Below are 19,357 nucleotides of genomic sequence, written 5' to 3' on the forward strand. Positions count from 1 at the left end.
GAGGAAAATTACACACTGTGCCCATGACTCTTGACTTAAAAGTTTTGTTAGGGGGGGTATGGTTGAGCCCATATGCATGGTAATCATCAACTTGACATTGTGGGATGAAAGTGTTTTTTAGGTGAATTGCTTGCCCATGTCAAAGTCTGCTTTCATGGAGGCACAACAAGACGTTCTCTGAGCACTACTAGAATTACTTGCAGCTCTTATGTAACTAAATCTTATTGGCTCATGGAAAGCTGACCCCGATGACCCTCTAATTAAGAGTTAAGCTCTTGTATCATTCAACAGCCACTCAAATGTACATTAACCATGTAATGTGTGTAAGCAAAGTGTACAGAATTTAGAAACATCTTGGGGAAATTATATATTTTTTAAATCACACGTAGCTGACCAAAAGAACATAAGAAGTATACCTTCATGGATTCAAAAAGATCTCTTTTTTGAAGCCCTCCTAAGGTGACTGAACTGTGTTTAAAAAAGACTGAAAGTGAGCACTGTAGTTTATGACATCCCTCAGTGCAGGCGTTCCCAACATCAACAGGTCAGGAATAACATCCCCCTTTCCTCATGTTACATAATGCAGGTTTTGCACAGCTGGAAGACCCAGGCCTGTTAACCATTTAATGAGGCAGAAAAGTGCATATAAAGGCTGCTGATATTTAGAAAGCTTTAAAATTCACTTGCAATTCAGGAATCATGCATTCAAGTGAGGACTTAGACATTTTAAGCCTACTAATTTGATTCACATCATTCAGGATTTAATGCTATTAATTATTCACATTCAGAATTTGTTAAAGCTGAACCTTGCATATTGTGACCTACTTTTTGACTGTTATGCAACCAGTTTTTTTTTTACACACCTTCTTTGTTAGGCATGGGATCTTTCCTCTTTCCAATGCATGAACAATTAGAAAAGGGGGAGGAACGCCTGCTTTTAGGGGCTCTGCTGTTTTATGGGGTATTGAAACTGAGATGCTTAGTATTCCGGCTGGCACTTTGCCTGGCCTCTCTCTTTTAGCTCTGCCTCTGCACTGGGAATCCTCTCCACCCTGACCGCCTCTCTTTCAGCAGCATTTCATTCTCTCACTCCCTCCCGAAAAACACAGCCAAGCCAACTGCCGCAGGCAACAGAGGGTCAGTCAGGGGCCTTTAAGGGTACCATGACTGCAGCAATAATCTTGCTAACCCATGGAAAAACAATGTTTTTTCCTATAGGCCAAGTCTGGGTGGGTCTGTGTTCATACAGTGTGATCATCCCACCACTACTCTTTATGTCTGTCTGACTGACTGGCTGATACTCTGTTTACTGGATGAGGGCTGATGTCATTTCACTTGCTTTTGAGTCTATTTATTTCTGCCTGTTAGAAAGGAAAAAGAGTATTCTGGAAAACCATTGTCATGTAAAGTCTGGATGGAGGTGATGAATGATTAAATGGAATATTCAAAGTATATTCAAAGGTTTCTTGTTGAATATTGATGAAACATCAAAATTTGTTTACTAATAATACTAATAATAAATATTAATGTCTTTGTGTTTCCATAAGTTTTAGTTCTTCTGTCAAAACAGCTGTTTTCATACAGCGATAGCTGGACGCTGTTGCCCATATTAGGAGTTTCCTGTTATGACTTTCTGCGCGAGAGCGCGCTCTGGCTTCGAGTATAAATGAAACACACACTGCAGGAGTGTTTAGCGCTACGTTAAGTTCATCTTCTTCTGGGTCCGAATAAAATATCAGGTCATGCGCAGACTATCCTGTCTCTTTGAGTTTAAATATTTATTTATTCACACCAGCTCTTGAAAACCTCTATGCGAACACATTTGACTGAAAAAGTGCTGAAAAAGCCCCTTCAAAAGGATGGCCATTTACCCGAACTATCACTTATCTGACATTTACAGAAAAACTGTTGATTTAATCACTTAAAAAAAAAAATACTTTCAGGGACTCCCATATAAAAAAAAAAATATTGCATGTTATATTAAACATTACAAAATGTGTGCTCAGGTATGTTTTTGCTTTTTTATGTTTTTAATACATTGTCTAAAAATGCTGTAAACTGTTATGCTGTAATTGTTGTATATGGTATTGTAATATAGTGCGTTGTTCAATAAATGTTGTAAATGAAACTAGTTTTATTGTAAATAAAAAAAGAAAATGTAATTTCATAAATTTCAACAAATTTAACCTCAACTATGCTGTATCTTCTGTGTCCACTTTCTTATCTCAATGACACAGCCTCATCTCTGAAACTCTGGTCTCAAAGAAAACCCCACTTATAATTGTGACATTTTGGTGGTGTTCATGTGTGTTCAACGTGACCTCAACACACTTTTATTTTGCAGTTCATATGTGTTTCTTTTTTCATTGATGGGGGGTTTTGTTGCTGTTTAGTGTTTTGAAAGAAAAAATGGTCTTCTGATTGTGAGTAAAGCAGTTTAACATGCCAGTATAACAACTTGAATTGAATGTGAATCTGAGAGGGCTTTCAGTCTAAATACAATTCTAAAAACTGCATCAAATGTCATGAATTGTACCTGTTCTAGAATGTGTTTGGTAGCAGGCTTGTTGATAAACAGAAAATTGAATACATTCTGACAGAAAGAGAGAGATGATGAAGGAAACAGGGTGAACTGAATAAAAAGGGGAATGCAGAGCTTGCTTCAGGTCTGTGACAGCTATGTCCTAAAAAGGAAATCAAGTCTGTGGGTATGATGGGAAGGGCACCAAGTGAAGAGAGAGGTGGAAGCTTAGGTAAGGTAATGACAGACAGGTCTCCCTCTTGGTGCCGGTGGTCCCAGCCAATTAGCTGCCACTTTATTTTACTTTATGACTCTGTGAATGAGGCTGGGGGAAGCTACAATCCTCTAATCTTATTAGCTATCCCATGACCATTTACCATATTCAAATATTTGTTTGTTTTTCCAGTGATTAATATCTGTGAGGAACAAGGAAGCTATCTAGAGCATACAGTCAGTTTTTTTATTTTTTCTCTCCCACAAATGGAGTCTGATATAATCTCAGAAAACATTAAACAACTAATCTCTCAACTCTGTGTGTTAAAGTTTACATATTAGCAACAATATTTATTTTCTTTCATAATGTGACGAACGTCCGAAGGGTTTGTTGAAAACTACATTTTCAATATATTTAGACTTTCAAAGTACATAATGCACTTTTTTTTTTTACATTGGTATAGCCAATGAGTTCATTTTAGTGTAGTTACTATGAGTCTCAACTATTAGTCTTTCACCTAAGAAAATAATAATTTTACTTGCTACCATTGTGATGATGGTCAACAGACACTTTTAAAAATGCTTTGGAGCCTTATAGGACACAAATCTCCTCAGCCTCTTGAATATATCACTCTAATACTACAGAAAAGGTTTACTTTTTAATTTAAATGCTTGCACAATTGCACAGTTAAATGTATGAAATAGAAACCCTTTTTTACTTTCAAGTATGTTTTTAGTACTTTGTTTTACTTCAGAGCATTTATTCCATGATTCATCCCAAAATGCCTGTTGGTCCAATCACACACTCACATTTGACCTATATTTCGTAAACCATCAGTTTGTATAGAAGGAGACTGGCTGGGCTCATGTTTTTTAGTAATCAGGTCTTCCCTTCAACCAAATATTGCTTCTCTGATGGGATGCGATGAGAACACAAGTGGATTGCAGCCAGGTAGATGTGTGCCATGGCAAACAGAAAACTGTTTGACTAATGAATGAGAGAATGTATGTTGTTGGGAGCTGGACAGATGGGCAGTGGTGAGGCAGGATCTCAGAACACAAAGACTTGGCTCAGCATGAGTTGAGAGGGTGGTGCCTGCAGGCCCCTTTCCTCCACCAGCTTCAACCTAAATGACTACAGCTGGCCTGTGGTCACCCCACTGATTTCTGATACATGTGGAAAACATGGATGGGCTGCACAAAGACATTCTGGGCTATTAATAATACACTTTCAAAAACAAAGGTTCCAGAAGGGGTCTTTTGGAGCAATTCCATAGAAGATCTATTTTGGGCAATGAAAAGTTTCCATGGAATTTTAAAGGTTCTATTTGGAACCATCAATACCGATAAATAACCCATAGAGAAAGGAATTTTGGAACAGTTTCACAGTACTTCTCTAAAATGAGACAATGGACATGACCCTTACAGATTGTACTCTGACATCAGTAGTGTATGTGTGTGTTGGGCCATCTGTGCCAGATGTTAATGAAACATTACTCTGAACAGATGGTATGTGTTTGTCCCCACATATAAAGGATATGACACTTTTATAAGTTAAGTTATATTTATTATCATTTAGACAGGACAGAGGAGAGATGACAGGAGAGTACTGGGTAGAGAGGGGAAGGTTATGACGCTTCATGAGAGAATCCGGCTGGTATCAGTTTCAATGATAATATAATTCAAATCATGACAGTGAGTTAAAACATCATGCTTTTTTTAAAATACCATCGCCATGGAATCTCCTCTAGAAGTGCTATAATCTGGTTCTTAAATATTTAATTTAATTTAATTTCTCTGGCCCAATATGTGTGGAGAAAGCGAGCAAACAGCTGGTTCTGAATGGTGTAAAGAAACTGACCCACATGAGAGCAGAAGCTCTTTGTTGGACCAGAGCATATCATTAGCATATAAAATACCTTATTTACCCTGTGGAGACTGAGAGCTGAGTGAAGACAGAGAGGGAAGGAATCCAGCGGAAATCTTCAGACGAGCACATGATTTGAAAGCTTTTAGTTAGACCTCAAATAGTAGATACGTCATTCACAGACCAAATTCACAGCATGAGTGACAGACGATGCTGTAGGGCTTGATATTTAACATGCGGTAATGAACGTACTTATTATGCAAAACATAGCATGCAAAGCAGTATTTTAGTATGATTATCCAAAAATAGTTTCAAAAGGTTTTATATATGTATTTACAGCTTTTCCAGGAAGTGCCACACTTTAAACATGGTTATGACATTACATAACATTTCACAACAAACGGCATATGAAATAAATAATTCTAGACCTTTTCCTCAGAACTAACTACTTTATATATATATATATATATATATATATATATATATATATATATATATATATGACTTTGCATCAACTTGTGTCAGTGACGTTTTAGTACATGTAAGAAACCATTTCCACTCAAGTTCACACAGATGCACAGATTTTCACAGTAATCGTGGACATTTCAAAACCAGGATGTTTTCGAATTATTTTGTCTATATATCAAACATATCAAATGTTTCTTATTGATAACTAAACATTATGAATTGTGGAATGTTTTGCTTGATAAGTGTGCTTGTGCTTTAATAAATTCACTTGGTTTGATATTTTGATATATTACATTTTTGCATGTCTAAGTGTGACTTAAATTTCCCAAAATCCTTCTTGGGTCCCTTGTATTCAGAGTCCGACGTGTGTTGCCATGCAGTGGTTATGATAAGTGATGCAGTTGAGCTAAAGAGTCAGTAGATGGCGCAGCGGAGCCCCAAACTGCAACAAAATCCACGTAATGCTGCACCCAAAAAGACTGGTTCAGTCAGACTTTGTGTTTGCACTGGAATTTACTGTAAATAATGGAGCTTAGCCTACTGTTTTTTAATAATAACTTCTTAATGATGACACATCATGTATTAACTGACTGTTAAAAGTTATTGTTTGTGCTTCACTGCCACCCTGACCTTGAGCTCTAATATCTAAATATCAGCAACTTCAAGGACTTGCAGATCCTGTTCCCTATCTATCCGACACGCTCTGCACATGAAGACCAGTGGAGCCAAGGGCCGTGTGTAAGCGGATCCAGGGCCAAGAAGGAGAGCACATCTGTGTTTTATTTGTTCTGTGGTGCAGCGCCGTTTTTGATATGACCCTCTCCCATTTCATTCATCCAAAAAATGTATGAGTGTAAACTGGTGGAGTGGGTCTCACTAAATACTCCGATGTAATGAGGCACTCCCAGTCATGTTAAAGGGACAGTTCACCCAAAAATGTAAATTCTGTCATCATTCACTCACACTTTCTTTCTTCTGTGGAACATAGAAGATTTTTTGAGAAATGTCTGCCTGTTTTCCGTCAGGGTCATCTTACAGTTCCAACTGTGTAAATATTGCTATCTTTATAAAGGTGATGATGTGTGTAATTTTCCTCACGTTTTTCTAAATTTCATATGCTTAGACTTAGACTTAATTTTATTTAGCCCTCAACACAGCAACACTGACTCAACCAAAAGTGTGACTCTTTTGTAGACCAGTGGCGGACAACCTTTTGCACTTTGTGATGTTAGTTTTGCATAAATAGCACAGAAATCTCACACTTTTTAAGTTTCTATGGAAATAGACAACTCCATAAAACAAACAAAAAGAAAATGAGTTTGGGGTCTCCAAAAGCATTGTAGTGTGCATTGCTCATTTAGACATGACAGAGATATGACTGTAGTCCAGTCTTTTGTAATTAACCCCCAAGCTTTCCTGTGTGCTCCTAATTACTCATAAACAATGTGGGCTCAGTGCTAATAAATTCAGTATCACATTAAACAAACTGGTTCGAGACAAACTTGCTCGGGTGCTTTCATGAAAACAAAAAAAGGGGCAAATTAGAGAAAAGCAAAATAAAAGCATCTTTTTGGCAGGTGGCGCAGATGTTTGGATCACAGTATATCTTAGAAATGTGTGGTGAAACTAAATACTGTAGTAGACATGGCATTGTTTTCCTCTTCTTTTCTATGGTAATGTTTTCTCTGCCATCAGTTGTTTATTTTGACACAGGATGATCACCTTCTCTTTTACATCATGAGATCTATTTTATTTTTCTATAAAGAGCATGTAATCAGCAGCTGAGAGGACATTCATTCATTAAATTCATTAAAATTCATTAAATCATAAGTGGACATATTTCTTTTTTTTTTTACAAAGTCACAACACCCTGGACCAGGAATGTAAAAATATTTTTTACCCATTTTTGGGTAAACTATTTCTTTAGGAATAGTTATAGTATAATATGTGAGAACTGAGACTGTACTAAAAAAAATGTTTAAACAAGCACAATTTTTAAAAACAAACACTTTTGACATTTTCATGTAAGACAGCGGGGAAAATAATAAATGCATTTCAGTGCATTTACAATCTCCTGCATCACACACCACACTATCAGAATCCTTGTATAGTTTTAACTGATCAAGTGATGTCCGCTCTGTAATCCAGCACCCCTTTTTGTGTGTCATGAAATTTACTGAACTGGAGCAGGGTTAGTAAATGTGATTATGATGCTCGACATCATAAAGAAATGTCTGCATGCTGAGTCTTGACATTGAGGAATACCTGCATCTGCAGGTACAGAAGCTTCCTTTCGACTGACTCGTGCATTTACTGGTTCATGCGGTCAGTGGCGCATACACTGCAGTCACCCCACCCCACATGTCTCTGCCTCACCGCCGCGCCGCCCTGTCTCAGGGTCTGACTGACCTATATCTGCCTGCTCGGAGTGTAATCTCTAGCACTCTCATGGCACTCTCTGCTGCCTGCTGTCTCATCCCTGACGGGCTCAGGCTCACTCACGCCACACTCTGAGCCCATGCAGAAGCCCCTGCTGCAGATGTAGGGCAGCCCCGTCAGTTATTCAGTACTTCAGAGCACTGCAGTCTGGGTGGAGGGGCTAACCCGCCGCTGCCGGACTGATTAATTAACAGGACACTCACTCCCTGATGCTCTCTTTGAAGAGGCTTTGCTACTTTTGCCTCAGGCTGAGCAAATGTTTTCCTGTCAGCATGACAATGGCGGGAGGGAAGGAGGAAGCAAGCACTCTAGCATACTTGGGGACTTCTCTAGTGCCCGGGAGTTAAATGTGCTGTTGAAATTATAAATTGCTCATCATGGTGAACACAAAGAAGCTCTGTAATGCAGACTCTGATGGTTTCACTTCAAGGGAGGGGCTACACAAGGCTGTGTCTGTCAGCAGCTCTGTCTGACTGGCTGGGCTCCAGAGGGGTGAGTGTGTCAAAGATGTGGGCACTGAAGGAGTCTGAATCTGCTCAGAGCGCTGCCAGGTCGCATACTGACACAGTACTGCAGCATGGCATCAAAATGCCGGGTACTGCACCTTTTCCTCATATTCTACAGATGAAAGAGGGGTGATGCAAAATTTTTCTAAAGTTTTCTATGCGCACATCTGCTGTTTGGAGAGAGAGTGATCGAGCATTCAGCCACTCAAGGGTTTGTGTGCTGTTGCCATGCCACGTGGCTTCAGGCATCAGCAAAGTCAGTCTCACATCACCAGCCGCCACCACGTCATGCCCACCCTGCTATGTCTCTCTCAGCAACACAATCTTAGCACACAAAAGACTCTTTTTGGATTGGACAGAACATTATGCACAACAGGGCCACAGTCATTGCTTTGAGTTGCTGTGCTTACTTGATATATTTGTTTTTTCCAGTGTGCTTATTGGGGCTTTTCTTAAAGGAATAGTTCAATCAAAAAATAACATTTGCTGAAAATGTACTCCCCATCAAGGCACAAAAGATGTAGATGAGTTTATTTCTTCATGCAACAGATTTGGAGAAATCAATTGCTCACCAGTGAATCTGCTGCAGTGAATGGGTGCCACCATAATGAGAGTCAGACAGTTGATAAAAACATCACAATAATCCAAACAACTCCAGTTAACTTCTTGTGAAGCAAAAAGCTGTGTGAAGCAAAAAGCATTAAAAAATATAGTAATTCCCTGTTATCCTCTCACAAAAAAACCCACCGACATGCTTCTTTAGAAACTGTTTTGGACTGTTTTCACTTTGAAACAGTGCTTGGTCTGTGTCTATTTCTCTCCTGATTTGGCAGCCATTCACTACAGGGGATCCATTGGTGAGAAAGTGATCTGATGCTACATTTCTCCAAATCTGTTGAAGAAACTAACTCATCTACATCTTGGATAGCCAGAGGGTGAGTACATTTTCAGCAAAACTTTCTAGTGTGGTTTTGAGGATTTTATTAAGGTTTAAATGTCCTCCTTGCCCGAAAATGACAGAACATGGTGTGAACTGCCCTTTAAAACACCATATGTTGGTGCAAGAATCATTTCTGATAAGATGTTTTGACCAATATGCGATTGCTTTCTACAGATTGTGTGTCTGAAAGTCCTGTTGTGTCTGCTTTGCTGTGATCAGCTTTCATTGTGCTAACACTGCAGACCTTGGTTTTTTGTCTTAGCACATCAGATTGGAATATCGTCTCCATGGCAACTGATTTGGCTACACACAAAGATAGCTTTCACTTAGAAAAGCAGATAGATTCCTACCCATTCAGAATCCAGCACTATGGGTGTAGCTTTAACCTCAGCATCTTTTGAAGGATTCTGTGTGGTAGACATAAAATGATTTACACTTTCTCTCTTTAGGCAAACATCAGTGTAGACAAATGCACAACTGTCTGGCATTATGTATGAGGATCAAAAAGGGAGATGGCTTTGCTAAATGGTCATTTACGCTTACATTTGTGTAAAGCAGACAGCCATTCTCAACTCGTTAATCATCCCAGATAAGTAATGGAGGCTAGATTGCATATGACTTGAAGCTTTTGTTGTCATTTGGAATATTCCATTTATCTTTCTTACACTCTATAGTTGTGTCCCAGATGTACTATATACTGTGCACTTATGCTATGCACTATGTACTCAACTGTCTGTGTATGCGCATTATTCGATTATTTTGTCATCCAGCATCAGAACCTGATAGCCTTACAGTATGTAATAAAGCTGCACCAGTTGAGTGCACAAGATCAACATGTCTCATTTTTTAAAGGTTTTAAGTTAATTAAGTGCATTATCCACATATTTGAAGTGCACTTATTCTTTTTCGAATTTTCAATGTCAACACAATATACCAAATAAATTTTTTTTGAAAAAAGCATTATGTAATAAAACATAAATATTCAACATGACATTAATGATTTTTAATATTTTTTATGTTATATGTTTACAGCAGTGAATATGGTGATCAAAGCCTTCATTGGTTTCTAAAGGGTGTGCAACACTTTAATTTGTCTAACTAATTTTCCACAGTTTCTGAAAAACTCTTATAATTATACACAAAGATCCACGACTTTCTAGAGATGAACTGTCTTATTTGTATACCTGTTTATACTTTGAACTGCTCCAAATATGAATAAGCATAAATTACTCTTGAAATTCCCTTTCAAACAGCCTTATATTCACCTATTAACAGAGTCTCTGATAAATATCTAATCTGATATGTAAATGAAACTGGTGGCTCATGGTCTGTTCCAGTTACTCTACACAAAATGCATTTGTTTCATTAATCTTATATTAGCATTTGTTCTTTTATGAAAATTGTTTTGTATTGAAATATCTATATGATTTTTTAAACAAGCTCTAATGTGCTTTCATGTTTACACTAATGCATTTTGCATAGTTCCTGTAGTAAATGTATGCCAATAAAGACATTTCAAGCATTTTAAAGGAATGTGTGATGAAGTTATATGAAAGAATCAAAAGAACTACAAAGACAGACACAAGTTCATTTTCACAAATCATTTTCTCATGCCTGTGCGCTGCTGTTGAAACGGTGCCAGTGGTATTTGGATGAAGCTGCTGTTTATTTGACTAGACCTTCCTGAACCCATTGAACAACATGTGCAGCCTGTGAATATATCTGTGTGCAGAATAAACACTGCATTGTGTTTCCTCATCCTCTCTCTGGCCAGTGAAGTGGTATTTGTCCTGGAGTAAAACAACTGCTGAGAGATCATGGAGAATGAACATTATATGCATGGTTTATGTAAAACGTTTACCAAGATCTGTTATGTGATTTGCCAACATTTAGCGATTGTGTCATTAACTCATTAACCCTCATGTTTAAAAAAAAAAAAAATATATATATATATATCTGTGGAACATAAAACAAGATCTTGTACCTTTTTTTGTCCATACAGTTTAAATACAATCGATTTTGGTTTGGACAGGTTTGGAACAACTTGAGGCCAGCGTGAGTCAGTTTTCGGAATTCTTTCAAGTGCACGCGAGAGTTCGACATCTCTCAAACGCGCATGGATCCTCACGTCTATTTTACGCAATAGCTCAGTGTATTTGGAAAAGCAGTAGTTCGTTAAACTCTTTCACTAAGGGGAATATTATCAAATTCTGTGTTTCCCAACTCATTTTGGGATGTGTGAGTGTGCTGAAGGAAGGCGGGACAGGCGCGTGACATCACTCATCTCATCTGTATAAAAGCCCCAGCTGTGTCCGTGCGCTCGCGCTCTGAGGCTGCAGAGAGAGAGAGGCGCGCGCACGCTCGCTCATTCAAACAAAGAGACCCGTCAACATCATCCACAGGGCACCAGCAGAACCCATTCCAGCAAGGCCTAGAAGAATCATGACTGCAAACGGAACCAGCGACATGCTCAAAATCCAATTCGGATTGATCAACTGTGGGAACAAATATCTCACGGCTGAAATGTTCGGCTTCAAGATCAATGCATCAGCCACCAGCATGAAGAAGAAACAGATCTGGACCTTGGAGCAGAACGGCGACGACTCGAGCACGTTCTACCTGAAGAGCCATCTGGGGAGATACATCGCGGCTGACAAAGACGGCAACGTGACGGGTGACAGCGAGACCCCGAGCGAGGACTGTCGGTTCGTGATCACTGCACATGATGATGGGCGCTGGTCGCTGCAGTCTGAGCCTCACAAGCGCTACCTGGGCGGCACCGAGGACAGAATCACCTGCTTCGCGCAGACCATCTCCATCGCAGAGAAATGGAGCGTGCACATTGCCATGCACCCCCAGGTCAACATCTTCAGCGTCACCAGGAAAAGATACGCGCACCTGAACTCCGAGCAGAACGAGATCGCCATTGACCGAGACGTTCCGTGGGGCGTGGATTCCCTCATTACCTTGGTCTTCCAGGACCAGAGGTACCACTTACAGACGTCTGACAACCGGTTCCTGAAGAACGACGGAAGCCTGTCCCAAAACCCTGACAAGAACACTGGGTACACGCTGGAGTTCAGGTCCGGGAAGGTTGCCTTCAGAGACTGCACTGGAAAGTACCTGGCTCCCTCTGGTCCCAGTGGAACCATGAAGTCCGGCAAGAGCTCGAAGGTTGGCAAAGACGAGCTTTTTGTTCTGGAGCAGAGCCACCCTCAAGTGGTCCTCACCGCTGGCAACGACAGGAATGTGTCCACCAGGCAAGGTAAACGATGCTGCTTTATTGTCAGTTACTAATGTGTTCATCTATCCAAGGGTAGCCTACATCAGTCCTCCATAATTATACAGCTCATTCTTTATTATAGATATTCAGCTCTTTTTCTTTTTTTGTGGTTGTGTGGAAATGGGCAGAGCACAGGGGTATGGGGGGAAAGCCACATGCTTTACTTTGATCCTAAAATTTGGTCTATTCGCAGATGTTTCCTGGAAGTATAATTTTTAATGATTAGTCTGGTCGTGCATCCAAGTGGGGCTCCATTTTGCTTCCAGTTTTCTGTCTGATTACGTCCTGTGGGTTACAGTACTCTGGTTATTGTCACAACAGAAACCTGTTAGCTGAGAATGAAATCAATATTCAAGCCGTTGTCTGGAGTTTTGCACAATCGTTCTTCTGTAAATTTCATAACAACTGTATTTTGGAGAGGTCATTGTACTGTAATTAAGTTAAGAGTGAAGGCAATCATTACTGTAAACGCTCAGAAGAATTGACCTGAGACTGGCAGACTGAAATAATATCAAATTATATAGTGGATTGGTGAAATATTGCGCTTTTTAAGCGTCACCATTACAACTCCACTAGCCTATTACTGCTAAAAAAAAATGAAATGAGATGATCTGCTATATTTTAATAACTGCTAAATTGAAACAAATAAATTGAAAGACCTAAATGGCATCATTAAAAAGGATGTCTGGGATTTGCTTTGCAATCCCAGCTAAATGAGGCAGTACAGACTGGTGTGTTGGGCCTGTGCCAGGAGACACGTGGTTTCTTCAGGTCATGATTGGCTCTTCTGTTTTGCCATTGTTTCTTAGACTTTGCTGATTTTATGTTTGTGATTAATTTAGCCTTGTGGTAGTGCAAGATTTCATCTGTCCTCAAAAAGCAGTTCATGTGATTTGCTTACAGCAATCTGGACTTTATTATGATGCACAACATCCAAATCACATGTGATTCATCTTGCATCCAGACCCCACCAGTGCTCATGCTTGCCTAGTTCAAATATTTGCCTTCAGGGATACATTCCGTAGAGGAATAAGGTTCATTGTTTGTGTCATGTTCCTTTTAGAGAATTTGTGAGGGGCCGAGATTTCAGGCGTGTGTTGAGGATAGAAGGAGAACAAAGACAGCGTGCTCTGGGCCCCAGCTCACCATGCAGCCCAACTGCTGAGAGTCTTTAGGCAGCCCAGCACACAGAACAATGGAGCCTCGCTATGCATAAGTTTAGCCATTTCAACACACACAAAAAACACTGATGTACTCCCGCTTAAATGCATCTGACTAAAAAGATGAAATCTCTCTGCTTGCTTGCCTGCTTTTCCTTACTTTGGGGCAAGTACATCAGATGTTTGTCATTTAATAAATGCAAACATGGTTTCCCAACAGTGTCTTGCATTTTATTTTGTATTCATTTGAATTGTTTGTTTGTGTTGCTATATGATAACAGCTGGTTGACTCTGTTGGCCGATGAGCTCGTTTGAGTGTTTGACGCTATTGACTTAAAACATTTTAAATGCAAGTCCCTACAATATTTTGCTGCCAAGGTTAAAGGCTTTTCACTTGGGAATATAAGCCCTGCAGTTGTCTTGTGGATGGATCGACAATTCACAGTCAGCCGTCGACAGCTGGGGGTTGGGGGTGTGTCTGTTGGTGGCTTAAAAGATCCTCCCAAACCATTTAAATGCCGGGTGAGGATACATACCTCCCTAGAATGATTGATCCCCACCCCCGCATCCTCCCCGAGACTGATTTAGAGCAAGTCTCTGGGAGTCTTAGTCATTCTCCATTGCAGATCTTCCATTTGCAGGCATGGGTTTCTCATCTTGGTCACTTATTGTCCTTCCCCATTCTGGCACACATTTTTTTAGGCGAAACTCCGTCTGCTTTCCAGAGGCCAGGCCGTGTCGGTGCTAATACGCAATTTCGTGTAGCTGTATTATGAGCTTTGTGAAACTGGAACATGAAAGCAATCATGGTGAATTGCAGATTAAAAATATAGATGACGTGTTTGATCATGTATATTCCAAGAGATTCTTGATTTCACCAAACAATTCATTCTTGGAGTCGATGTTAATACAATTATAGCTGTAACATCATCTTCTAGATGTTTGTCTTAATGTAGCTTTAATATTTCCTTTCAAAAACCTGTCTGTTTTCCTCTCCAAAGAAGTTTAGACCATAACGCTAGATTTATCTGATGACTGTTTTTCTAAATGCACACAATGGAGTTTAATTAGATTTCCTGCAGTAGAGGACTGATGGTCTGGTCTTTCATTGAGCTCCATGAATCTAAACTACAAACCTGATGCATTGACTGTTGTTGTCCTGAAGCCTTCCATTAAGCATCCTGGCATATATGCCAGTCCAAAATTCTTAAGGGGATTAACTTTCTGCCTCTCTCACACACACACACAAAGCAATTGCCAGATTGATAGTCCATGGCATTCAACACTCTTTAGTCAAGTAATCTCAAAGATCAGCATCCCAAAACTGCCTGGCTCTCTGCTCACTCAGCATGGCTGATCCAGATCTAAGATGTGTTGTGAGCTCATGCTGATGAAAGCCAAGTGTTTGGTGGTTTTTATAGTGTGGTTTACAGAATGCTGTGTTTTTGTGTTTGACAGGCATGGACCTCTCTGCCAACCAGGATGAAGAAGGTGACCAGGAGACTTTCCAGATGGAAATCAGTAAAGACACGAAGAAGTGTGCATTCAGGACCTGCACTGGCAAATACTGGACCCTCACAGCTAATGGTGGCCTTCAGTGCACTGCCTCGACTAAGTGAGTGTAATTCACAGTAACATGCCATAATGAAGATGGCTTCGTATTGTCAGTATTTTCATACTAGCACTCTTTAGATGTACGGCTGTGTACAATATAAATTTAATTAGATTGTAAAAGGCATCTTACATGCTTTGTGTTGAGTTAAAATTTTAAAACCGAAAATTAGCTCCAATTACCCTAAACCAGTTTTCTTCAACATCAGAATTAACACATTTTCATTAATAATCACATTAAATACCCTTTTGACCTTTTGAGAAAAGACTGACTACATTCAGTTTTAGACTTTTTAATCGAAGACATGTTTACACTGCTGTTCAAAAGTTTGAGGTTTAAGTTTTTAAAGGGGTCTGTGCACTTTTGAGTCCATTCTTTTTCACTTTTTAACCCAGAAATCAAATCCAAAAAATGTTTTTTTTTCTTCAGTGGTTCCAACACTGATGAATAAAATAAGCAGACACAAATTAATTTTCAATATTAAAAAATTGTATTTAGATAAAAATAAAAAATGATATAAAGTTTGTTTTTTCCATTTATAATAATGCTAAATTTAGTTTGTAGTTTGTTTTTTGTTTTTTTTACCGTCTCCATACATATACCCCAAGCGCCCTCTCGCGGTACTGACGTGGCTACCAGTAACCTAAGCCTTAATCAAAACCCTTGACTTAGATATTTTTATGATCATGTATTGTTCATGCCTAAAAACATGTATGAAATACATATTTCTTTGCATTTAAATGTATGCAGGACAAGTTCTACGGGAGTGCTAGAGGGAACGAAATGAAAGCAAGAGCACCTTACTTGTAGCTATAGAAATGTATACTGATGAAACCGATTTTCCAGACGCCCCAGTCTGTGTGTATTTGTGTTTACACTCTGGAGAGCTTTAAAGGTTTCTATTTTCAGCGTGTTTTTGTAGCATTTTTATGATGCTAATAAGAGGACCAGTGACCCCATTGCAATGATAGTGATAACCATAAAAATGGACCGGGCAAAACTGTCAAGAGATGTGCATTAAGGCTAGAGCACCCTCACATATTTCAGAAGCACCCTCAGTAATTTGATTCAGGAACTGGGCAAACCTGAATCTGGAAATGTAGGAGAAATTATTATTTTATATTTGTTATATTTATACATTTACCCCGTATATTAAAGCCTTGTGTGTAGTGCTCACAGTGAACGTGCTTTAAGTGACCATGCATGGTCCTCTCCGATACCACGACCCAGATAGCACACAAAAGTATGACCAAATTGTACCCCAATATTTAATATTTATAAATATTTTTAAATAATTTTTTAAAGTAATGTATTAGGTCTCTGCATTGTTCCAGAGACGGCTCTTTTTTTATGTTTGTTAAAGGTGAAAAAATTCATAATCAAAACTCTGAAAAGAAGTCAATATTTTTTTTTTTTTGGGCAGCATTTTGGTGTATACAGTTCTAATTTTAATTTTGGTTTTCAGCATAGCATTTAAAAACACAACAACCGTTCTTTTTTTGTTATGGTTAAAAAAACTAAAACAAATGGACGCAAAAGCACATGGACCAAAAAAAAGCCTCTTCTGCTCCCGAGACTACATTTGCAAAATTCTTAAAAATTATTACAATTTACAGGGTGTCCGTGGGGTCTTAAAAATCATTAAAAGTTGTTGTGCATCAAAAAAAAAGGCCCTTAAAAGGTATTAAAATGTCTTAATCCCAGTTTTATGAGGTATGAAATTTTGTTCAAGCTTGCTTACTGTACATAATGTAAACAAATATATAAAAATTGGCGTAGCCTCGATGGGCATCAATGCTGTCAAGTCTCATGTGCACCGTGCAAGCCACAAGTTTTTAGTGGCTCATGATCCTACAGAAATCCTTCTTATATACTGATTTGCTGCTCAAGAAACCTTTATCAACGTTGAAAACAGTTTTGTTTTTGGATTATTTGAAAAGAATGGATTCATTTGAAATAGAAATCTTTTGCAACATTATTAAAAAAAATTATAATGTGTTATTGTACATGTATCATTTCTTCGACCAGGTCTGCTAACTGCCACTTTGACATTGAGTGGCGTGGGAAGAAGATAACCCTGCGTGCCAACAATGGAAAATATGTGGCTGCCAAAAAGAACGGACAGCTGGCTGCCACGATTGACACGGCAGGTGGGGTGTGGGGTTATACACCATTTCCGCTGTTTCAACCTTTTGTTTGGAAACCCTGCTGTGATTTAGTAAACTTGATGGCAGATTGCCCCTCAATCTGTGGTCAGGTTGAGTGGAGCATTTCAATAGTGCAATCATATTCTCGCTTGGCTATTGTGGCTCAATTCTGAAAAACTGCTTTTTCAGGAGAGACTGAGGAGTTCCTGATGAAGCTCATCAATAGGCCCCTCATTGTGCTGAGAGGGGAGCATGGCTTCATTGGCTGCAGGAAGGTCACCGGCACCCTGGACTCCAACCGCTCCTCATATGATGTCTTCGGGTTGGAGTTTAGAGATGGAGCCTATAGCTTGCGAGGTTTGTTTACACTTTAATAATGTTTTTAGTTTTCTTGTTGTAAAGGAAATTTTCGCATAAGACTTTTCTTGATACCTTGAATCCCTTCTCAGACTCCACCGGGAAATACTGGATGGTGGGCAGTGAATCGAACGTGCTCAGCAGTAGCGACACCCCGGTGGACTTCTTCCTCGAGTTTTGTGACTACAACAAAGTGGCCATCAAGTCAACTGAGGGGAAGTATCTGAAGGGCGATCACGCAGGTGTTCTGAAGGCCAACGCCGATGATCTGGACACCTCCACTATGTGGGAGTACTAAAAGAACTTAAGTAACCACTGTGGCTTTTTCTTTCCATTATTTTCCCTTTCTGTTATCCATTTTGAATATGGTTTTTGAATACGAGTGAGCACACAGGCCAACAGCAGAGAGAAACCCAAAGGTGGAGGGTCATACTTCTAGTCATGTTTACTCGATTCTGTCTAAATACTTCAGAGGTTGTGTGCCACAGTATTACCAGTTTCACTGACGACGACTGGCCAAAACTGGGACTTAACTGGCATCCATATTTGTTTTGTGTAGTTAAGCACATCTAATGTCATCTCTTAATCTGTCATAATAATTGACTTGCATTCAAGTCAGTTCGCTCTCTGGAAGATCGACTATGCGGGCGCCACACGTCGAGCAACAGGATTTTGATTTTTTACCAGATTGTAGTTTGATCCTTCCTAGTCTTTGCACAGTCCTGTATGAGCCACAAACTCTTAATGTTAACACGTAGCGAAACATTAAAGAAAACCTTGTGACTGTGAGCCATTGATGTAATGCCTCCCACTATATTGCCAGTCATATGCACCTACCCTCATGATCTGAGGACTAAGGCAATATTTACAGGTAAATGTATGAATGTTGTTTTATTTTTTCTTTCCAAGTAAGCTCTCAGACCACTGAAACTAGCGAACTACACAGTTTTGTTTTCTTGTTTGAAGTTTGGCTTTGATTGTGTACTGCCCCACTGTCTGCGCCATTAGAATAAATTTTAATGTTTAAAAAGAGGAAAAACCTAGAGAATTGGGTTTGTACCATACAGTCCCTCATTTCAAAATTAGGGTTACACCTGGAATTGCGAATGGGCGGAAAAAAAAAACTCAAAAGTGATGTTTATCATAACGTTGTGTGATGTAGCTGTGCGTGTGAAGATACCGACGTTAGGTATGTTGTTGCAGGTTCAACAAAGTATTTATGCTGAATTACACCACTTTTCCTTCTTAAACCTGACAAATCTCAAAGGAATGGTGGGTTCACTGGACTTCTGCAGTGGTCTAATCTGGAAAGGTGTCTAAAGTCAACTAACATATATATAGTTTTTTTTTTTTTTAATTGTTGAAGGCACAGACATTATCATAAACCTTATTCCTTCATACACATTACAGTACATAAGGAAGACATTAACACCAAACATCAGATTGATTGAAGATTTAAACCTGAGGATAGACTGGGTCTTGATTACGTTTCTGGTGTCCATCAAACTAACAGAGCCACTCTGAGCTGAACGCATTAATAACTTTAAGAAAAAAATATTTAAGAGCTATCATTTCACATGATGATGATCCTTCTAAGTGAATGATAATGACTGTGTCTTAAAAGGTCATTATGGGGGGAAAAGACATTCCACATTATACTTTGTAAAGTCTTTACAGATGTCTTTTTATATTGTTTTGATATTATGTTTCCTCATGTGCCATGGGTACAAATGAAATCCGGAAATTAAATATGGTTTGAATATGAAACTGTCAGTGTTTTTTTTGATGTTGTATAAGCATCAACCTGTCCGTACATACATGCATGCAACTGTCATAGCTAATTG

The 19,357-nt window shown here is 39.1% G+C and overlaps 1 protein-coding gene across 1 annotated transcript; it reads left to right on the forward strand.

Moving 5' to 3' along the window:
* The first annotated feature begins 11,166 nt into the window (after positions 1-11,166).
* LOC132149358 (fascin-like) lies at positions 11,167-18,148 on the forward strand. The gene is made up of 5 exons (XM_059558525.1): positions 11,167-12,219; positions 14,856-15,012; positions 17,038-17,159; positions 17,346-17,513; positions 17,606-18,148. The coding sequence occupies exons 1-5, from the start codon at positions 11,397-11,399 to the stop codon at positions 17,809-17,811; spliced, it is 1,476 nt and encodes a 491-aa protein (XP_059414508.1). The 5' UTR covers positions 11,167-11,396; the 3' UTR covers positions 17,812-18,148.
* Positions 18,149-19,357: the final 1,209 nt, after the last annotated feature.

This window comes from Carassius carassius, chromosome 9 (assembly GCF_963082965.1).
Source record: "Carassius carassius chromosome 9, fCarCar2.1, whole genome shotgun sequence".
In the NCBI taxonomy this organism is placed as follows: Eukaryota; Metazoa; Chordata; class Actinopteri; order Cypriniformes; family Cyprinidae; genus Carassius; species Carassius carassius.